General features: G+C 32.9%; 1 protein-coding gene across 3 annotated transcripts; it reads right to left on the bottom strand.

Moving 5' to 3' along the window:
- Nucleotides 1–2634: 2634 nt before the first annotated feature.
- On the bottom strand, nt 2635–6416 carry LOC112025790 (uncharacterized). Of its 3 annotated transcripts, none has more exons than XM_065762062.1 (5): nt 5264–6415; nt 5014–5083; nt 3955–4045; nt 3524–3863; nt 2635–2843 (listed from the first exon to the last, which is right to left on the bottom strand). In XM_065762062.1, exons 1-5 carry the CDS (start codon nt 5333–5335, stop codon nt 2820–2822), a joined length of 597 nt encoding a protein of 198 aa, XP_065618134.1. In that variant the 5' UTR covers nt 5336–6415; the 3' UTR covers nt 2635–2819. The 3 variants fall into 3 exon arrangements, with proteins under 3 accessions (XP_065618134.1, XP_065618132.1, XP_065618133.1); XM_065762060.1 differs by lacking the exon at nt 2635–2843 and adding an exon at nt 3269–3404 and having other exon boundaries at nt 5264–6416; XM_065762061.1 differs by lacking the exon at nt 2635–2843 and adding an exon at nt 3269–3404 and having other exon boundaries at nt 5014–6414.
- Nucleotides 6417–8951: the final 2535 nt, after the last annotated feature.

Consider the following 8951-nt stretch of genomic DNA (forward strand, 5'->3'; position numbering starts at 1 on the left):
ATGAAATGATTAAAAAAAATAGAAATTTTGATATATGGTGTATTGTAAAATGAAGTGTTAAAATTAATAAAGTACGTTTTTGAAATGTTAAATACTAAATTTTTTAAAATGTTAGAATATTTATAGTAAAATCCTTCTTATTATTACTTCTTTTTTCTTTGGGATAATTACACTTTGCTTACCTATAGTTTGCCACTAATTTGACTTGCCTACTTATGGTTTCATTTTTGACATTTTACCCTCCTGTGATTCCCTCCGTTACTCCTCCGTAACCAACCTCCAGTGTAGACGTTGCTCTAACACATAAACTGAACCTAAAATAGATCAAACACTCCTCACTCCCAAAACACACTCTCATCCAACGTGCCCACCAAACTAAGATCAAAATGCAATGTGCTTGAGATATGAGAACCTCTTGGGTTTTGATCGTGCAGGTAAACCGAGAAAGAAGGAGACACAGTGTTCATCTATTCAACTGTTGCAAATATTATTTTTGATTTTTGGTGCTTGGTCCATTCGTCTTCTCTTGATTAGGTGAGTTTATGACTCTGTTAGCTTCAAGTTTTGGTTTTCTTTTACTGTCATATGCTCTATTCACCTGATTAATTTTAGGTAGATCATTTTAATTTTTGAAACCTAGGGTTTTAAAATTCTTTTTTCGAAATTGGGTTTTTTGCTTGTATTCACTAATGTCGGGTTGCTGGACCATAGGATTAGGCTTCCTTCAGAAATGTGGGGCTCCATTGATTATTGCTTCTCATGATTTTGCAATAGTATTGATTATTACTTTTCTATTTTCCCTTTCCATGGGTTTGTCTCTCAAAAATAGAACAAAAACTTTTAATAATATTGTATGTTTCTGTGTTGTGCTTTGTGTGGACCACAGGACCACATGATACATACCCGATTGCTAGTATATAGTTAATTACATTCATCAAGTCCATCTCATTTGCTGGTATATAATTAGGGAAATTGAAAGAGAAATTTGACTGCCTAATAAAGCAATAATCTATAATAGATTACTTTTCTACATTCAAGCCTATCTCATACTTTATTCTATTGTATTTTATATGCAAATGGCTGATTTGACATTCAATTTTGAGATTCATCATGGTGGCTAGTTTGTGTGGGACTCATATTTGGTATATTTAGGAGGTAGTACTTCTTTTATTGATGAGGTTGACCTAGATAAATTTAGTTATTTTGAAATACAAGATATGTGTTGTGATTTTGGGGCAAATAGTACAAGTAGATTTCACTATCTTATTCTTGGAGGTAATTTGGAGCAAAGGTTAAGGCTTATAAATGAAGATGATGATGTAGTTTATATGTGTGAGATTCATGCTGCATGGCCTACAGATAAGATAACACTATATGTTGAGGGTGGTAAGGAGCCACTTGCAGTTGAACAACCATTTGCTAATGGGGAAGTAGCAAATGATGATGATGTGCATGAGGCACCTCAGAATGGTGATGATGTGCATGAGATGCATGAGGGAGGTAATGTGGATGCTGAAGGAGGTGGTGGACAAGATTTTGATTAGTTGGAGGAAGGGTTTGAGGGGCTAGATTTTGATGATGATGTATTTGGAAATGTAGATGATGGGCCATCTACACATGATGGAGTTAGTGGCAATGCAACAGCCCCACATAGGCCTTCTGAGGGAGATAACGTCAATGCAACCCCACATAGGCCCTTTGAGAGAGATATTATTAATGCAGCCCCACATAGGACTACTTCAACTAACAATGACCCACCTCTTGAAGATGGCGAATGGATTGATACACCTCTTAACACTACAAGAAAAGAGTCTACTAGCGATGGCCATATTCCCTCGCAAAAATTCAAATATCGTCGCAAAAGGGTATTAGCGAGGGCATATGGCCCTTGAAGGCTGTCGTATTTGTACTTATCACCAAAAGAGATTTTGCGACCATACCTTTGCAAATAAATAATTTACGAGGGCAATTTACCGTCGCTATTGAACAAATTCGCCCTCACAAATATATTACCAAATGACAAGAAAAGTCGACGACTTATTTTTAGCGAAGGGAAACAGTCGTCGTTAACAACTATTTGTGAGGACTTTTATACCCTTGCAATTAGTTATTTGCCAATTCCAAATTGACGACATACTTTTTAGTGACAAATAATGGCATAACTAAAATTTATTTGTGATGGCTTTTAACCCCTCGCAACTTATTTTTAGCGAGAGGAAGTAGTCGCCATTAATAACTATTTGTGAAGACCTTTATACCCTCGCAATTAGTTATTTGTGAATTTCAAATTAACGATGAGACAAATAATGTCATCACTAAAATTTATTTGTAAGGAATTTTAACCCCTCGCAACTAGTTAGAAATAATAGTGACGACATTAAACTGTCACTTAAAACGTTTTTGCAAGGGGTTAAGGGGCGTCGCTATTCTATAAATTGCAAGGGATTGTTGTCACTATAAAGTTATTTATGACCAAATTTTTATGTTATTAGTGATAATATTTTATATAATTTTTGAAATATTTTATTATTTATTTATTTTTAATTTATTTTATATCATTTTTGTTTAACGATCATATTACAAGAGTACAATAATTACTAAAAATTGATACAATAGTACAATAATTACTAAAAATTGATCCATCAAACAATAAAAATTCATATAAGTTCAAACTTTAAAATATAGAATATACAAAGAAATCCTGAAATTAAACCTTGTTTTAAACTTAAACAACTAGAATTATGACAAGATCTATATTAGTCTTCCACTAAGTCACCCTCTAAGCTATTTTCGACCTCCTTGTTATTGTTTGAGTTGTCCTATCCATCTTTGCTAGTACCATCCTTAAAATAAATAATAGAAAAAAGCATTAAACATGAGCTAAAATGAAACAATTAAAGTTTATTTGTATTTGTATCAATGCTTCAATAAATAAGTACACATATTACTATATCAAATCTAATCATATAATAATATATCATAAACAATAGTAATTACTTTTTTTTTTTTTTAATTTAACAACGATAATAACTTAATTTGATTACTTAAACCACTATCAAAATTAAATATAAATTAAAATAATATAACTATTCCGGATTTATGTGTAACACCCAACAAGGCCCTCTACACAATCCAAAGCTTGAAGTTAGGAAAAATATAACTTGGCCTTTGAAGTTAACAAAAGTGAAACTTCAAGTCCAAACCTAGCCACTGGTTACAACAGGTTTACCCAATGCAAACCTTGGCCAATACTATTAAACTATGTAAATACACAATAAAATTTAAAACTATTTGATGATAATATAATATACTATTTCATATCTGTACTTGGCCATTGGTACAGAACTTGTAGTGGAGAAAATTTCAAACTTATTTCTGTTTCCCTTATTTATCAAACTTATGTCCTACACACATAATTCACACCCTAGAACATTAGTTTCTATGAAAATATTAACAAATAATGGTTAGAGAGAGAGAGAGAGAGAGAGAGAGAACTTATGACATGTATCTCATTTATACTCACCCCCCAATCTCCCTCCATCCATTTATCTACCATCTCTTTCCAAAAAGGTGTAAGAATGAAGGAATGGCCATTCTTGTAACGATCTTCTTTCTCTTTGTACTTCTGAAAAATAGAATTTCTAATGCGAAACATCCAATCAGAATAGTGGTGTTTCACAGATTCTACAAATGCCTTCTTCACTTCCTCATCTGGCTGCTTATGCTTAAAGCGTTGAGCTCTGTATCGAGCATATAAAGTCTCTAGCTCAGAATTTGGGTATTTTGTAAAAGTTGTCCAAACTCCATTAAGTTTTTGGTGAAAAAGAATGGTAATCTCTCGAGTGGCTTTTGGTGTAATAATTCTGAAAATTGAAATCAAGCATGTTAATATTATCATATAGCTATGATACCATAATTAATTTCAATAAACCAACATAGCAATAAGTCACTCACTTGCCATCATAAATCTCAACCTCTATTTCACCATCTCCGGCATTGATGCCTTTAGCCTTTCCTCGACCCCTCTTTTTTACGGCACTAGTACCTATTGATAAAACAAATAATAATGAAAATTTGATAAAGAACATGTACCTATTGACATAATTATCTAGAATTACGTCAATTGTTTAATAAATAATGCTAGTGCCACAAGAAATTGATTCTTCCTGTCACTTGGAAGAAAAAACGAAAAGAAAAAGAAGCTCTCCCAATAAGGGAAAGAATCATATAATAATATTGTGAAATAAGTTAATAACAATACATATATCACTATTTGTTTTACTAGATTAATAGATTATGACATTAAAAAATGAATTTGGGACACAAAAAATTAAGAGTTTAAATTAATAGTTTTGAATTTTAAGTAAGCCAAATGGCCAAAATTCCATAAAGTCGGCCCAAAAAATTGTAATAGTTTAACCAATAATTAATTACACATCTCAAACTAAGTACACCAATCTAAGCACAAGTGCCAAGCTCAAATAATATTGTAAAATCATTCGTAGGAAGTCATTGCACTCAACATCTGATTTGATACGAATGGTACCTTTAATTACTTGAGTGCATTGACTTCCTAACTGGAGATCATAATTGATTTCAGATGAATATTCAATTTAGCAGAAGAGGACTTCACGTGGAAAGATAAACCTACTTCAAATCCTACTTTAGTGGCATGGCAGCTAGGCTTCCACTATCAGTATCAAGCCCTTTTGTGGGCCAAATCACAATCCAACAATAGTAGGGTAATGGTAGTGAACAACCATTATCTGATTAAGAGTTTTAAGCTCCAAGGTTTTTGGCACAAAAAAAAAAAAATTAAAGGATAGAATTGAGTGACGTGTATGGGATAAAGATCTCATTATTCACATTTACACAAGATCAGGCCTAAAATTTAGGCAGAGCTTCAAAGATGTACTCTTAAGAAACTAATAGGTTTGAGAGAGAATCAACAGACCAAACAAAAGTTGTATATGACAGTTACAACATCATACTTCTACAAATAATAGCTCTTACCTCCTTTAATGTGAGTATAATTCTCACTGAGTATAAGAAAGGCCTTTGTATTCTCCTCCTCCAAGCTTATCTGCACAAGCATACAAAGGTTTAACAAAATTCAGCTAAAGAAATTTAACAGCCTTTTTTAATACTGTACAGAGAAGGCTGCCGCTTCACATATAGGGCTGAAAGCATAAATGTTTGTAAGGAACCAACTAACTACAATTAACATGCCAAATGAGCTGAAAGAAAGTATTTATGAACTTACCAGAAAAGCATAGGTCCATGAGATGTGTTTGCAATATCTACAATGTAAAATGCCAAAAGCAACTGATTTCATCTAAATATGTATTAACTATAAAGTATAAACCAAACTTCTCCCCCAAAAAAATACCTATTCAAATGTGATAAGAAACAACTAATTGTGCCAAATAACCTCTGGCTGTAATTCAAGTAAGTAGATAATCTTCATTATGAAAAGAAGTGAAACAATGGAACCATGAGAATGTAGTATAGCCTCATTCCACATAAACTGTTTGTGGAAGATCCTTTGAAACAAGAATACAAGCACAGGTGCCAATCTCTGAATTGCAAGTTGAATAGCATGAAAAATGAAAAAATCTCACATAACACAGATGCAAAACGAGTTCAGGTGCCAATATTGATGAAGTGAAATTTGCATGCACTACTTCTAACTAACATTGACTTATTGACCTTGATACATGAATGAACCCAAATCTGAGTTTCCCATTTGAGTTACAAGTACCTAACACATGCATTTAACTATCCAGTTTAAGTTTTTTTCAATTTCCTTCCCCATTGTGGCTTTTGAAAGTGGCGAATGTTTAAATGACAAAATGATTCATTGATCAGAAATAGCAGGATATTCACTTCAATCTGGATCCAGTGAAGTGGTTACCTCTTGATTCAAGCTGTTTTAAGATAAATGTTGCTAGTTTGAGCTTCAAAGATGGGACTGGAGGTGTGGGAGAGGTGATTCGTGATAGAGCAGGTGAGGTGTTTGCTACATTGTCTGAGAGAGTTTGTGATTCATCATTGATTAAAAGAACGTGTATTACTCCTCTCTCACATATAGTGCAATGGAGTCATGTCATAGAATTTAGTAGAGTGATTGTGGAATGTGAAGACACTGGGATGATAATGCACTTACAAATGTAGCACGCTATTTTGTTGAATAGGAACAATTGCTAAATGATATTAGGCAAAACATGTTAAGCTAAGAATGTGTTTCTTTCCAATTAGTGCAGTAACTACACAACTCGAGAGAGCTAGCAAAGTTTTCTCAACAAAAGGAAGAGCCTCAGGTGTGGCTTGAGGATTGTCCTTTCTTTTGCTCCCAATTGTACACAAAGATATATCTAAATAATAATTATAGCTATAGCCTTTATTCAACCAAAAAAAAAAAAAAAAAAAAAACAAACCACCACACCATACCACCACCACACTAACAAAAAAAGAAAAAAAAAATTCACAGCAGAAAGAAACCTCCAAATCCACATCCAATCCACCCACAACCACCACATCCACTCACCACCACCAACCACAGTAGAAAAAAAAAAAAAAAAAACCTCCACCATCGCCGCCACCAGCAAACCCACTACCACCGGTCCACCACAAACCATACCCATCCAAAACCAAATCACAAACCCACCAAAATATGCCCAAATTGGAACTCCTAAAAACCCACAACCTGCAAATTGGAATCCAAGGTGTGAGAGAGAGATAAACATAGATTTGAACTAGTGAGGGCGAGTGGGAGGCAAAATTGGAGGTAGCGGCAACCTGGCGACGTTGCGGCCAAAGAATAGAGAGATTGAGTGACTGAGAGTAGAGAAATCAATGATGTGCTAGCAATGTTGTAGACGAAGAGTAGAGAGATAGAGTGATTGAGAGCAGAGATCGGTGCGTGTAGAGAATCGACGACGAGCACAATAGACCATGAACCATGGAGAGAGAAGAGAGAAGAGAGAAGATGAAAGAAGAAGAGAGGAAAATGAAAATAAGAAAGAGCCATTGGGTGAATAAAAAACAATTTTTATTTTACAATACAAGCTACAGTGGCCTCTATGATAAAAATGAGAGTGCACTATAGCAAGATTGTAAATTTCATGGCATTTAACAGTTTTGATGGAGAGTGTTTTTTTGGGGTTTAGCTGCTAAAAAATAGGATTTATAGCATTTAAGAGGCTTGATGAGAATGCTCTTAGGTGGTGGGGTATTCAATGGCTATTTAATGGTGGCTTTATTTTTTATTTTTTTAAGAGGAGCTAGGTTTCAGAAGTAATAATTGGGATAGCCAGCCTGTACAAAGTTTAATTTGGCAGCTTGTTGTACTATTATTTTTTGTTATAATTATCTTATGTAGTAAATTGCAATTAGAAATTTTTTACTTTTACATGTACTTAATATTTTTTTTTATCACACATAATCAACTATATAAAATAGTTATGACAAATTAGTATGCGATAAAAAAAAAATGTAGTCCTAAAATTTCTGGAGAGTTTAAATAAAAGTAATTGGCTTTTTCAAGTTTTAACACATTTGATCCTTTTAAGTTTGGATCTTTTAAAACAACCTTTTTCATATTGAGTAGAAAGAAAAATGTTAGATTTGTGTTCTCTAGGTAACCCCCAAAAAAACAAAGGGATTTGAGTTTTCTTCCATGTTGTGTTGTTTTCTTGTGTTTTCTTTCTTAGTAAGCAAATTGGTAGTATTAATAATCCTAAAATTAATTGTGTGTAGTCCTAACTCTATATATATATATATATATATTATAATCTTAATTTTAGTCTATCGTTGGTATTAGATTAGTCTTTTATGTTGAAAAAAGTTTTGTGAAGAAAATTATTTTTTAGGTGATCCATCCTAACAAGCTCAAAGAAGGTGTACTAGGCTAACCACGCAGGTTGACAGCTCTTACTTACATCAATAACATAGATCAACCAACATTCGCTTATGTCAACTATATGGTTTGACCTTCATCTACTTCAGACAACCCAAAATGATGTGTCTAAGCTTTCTTTATTTAAATTTTTTTTAATACAAGATAGAAATTTTACTATATCCTAATCTAAGTGTATAGAAACTCCCTCTTGGAGACTTGAATCTTGGCCTTTGCCCCCCACATCGCACAAGCATTTATACTTATAGAGTGACCACTACACCAAGGGTGTACGATGGTTTTCTTTATTTAAACTTGAAAACACTAAAAGATGTTAATTAGTGGAATTGCAGTCTCTTAGCTTTTTCAATAAGTTTATACCAATATTGATAAAATGTTATTAAAAAAAAAAAACAATTATACCAATAAAAACCAATCTCTACCAGCCTCTATCTATTTATTAAAGACAAAAAGCATCTATATTTATATATACACACAATCAAATGATTTGAACTTTTTGATAAGAAATTCAATTGCATTTCCAGAATGCTCACATTAGCATCTACTTTCACACATTAGAGCATCCACATTGGTGGAGCTATTTTTTAGTTATTTGGCATCACAAAAAGTTACTTTATCTATTTTACCTACTCACTTTACAAAACATCTAGTATAAGTGAATCTATTTTATCAGTTTAACATAATAAATATTATATAAACAACATAATAAAATAATATATCTATTAAAATAAAATAATATAGTTACTACAATAAAATAATATATATCCATTGCCATAAACATCCACCGCAACCACAACATCCACCACAACCATCGTAACCATAACCTCCCTGACATAGAAAATTCCCATACAAACATTTACAAGCTGAAAAAAATAATAAGCACAACAATCAAATTATTAATACCATTTACCCAGCAAAACCCAATTTTAATTAACAATCAAATTATAATATATCCTTGTGTTTCTCAGTAACCAAACAAAAGGGTTGCAGACCCCAACCCCAACCCAAATCCCCAATCTTTTTCCTCAACCAG

Source organism: Quercus suber, unplaced genomic scaffold, assembly GCF_002906115.3.
Source record: "Quercus suber isolate HL8 unplaced genomic scaffold, Cork oak 2.0 scaffold_440, whole genome shotgun sequence".
In the NCBI taxonomy this organism is placed as follows: domain Eukaryota; kingdom Viridiplantae; phylum Streptophyta; class Magnoliopsida; order Fagales; family Fagaceae; genus Quercus; species Quercus suber.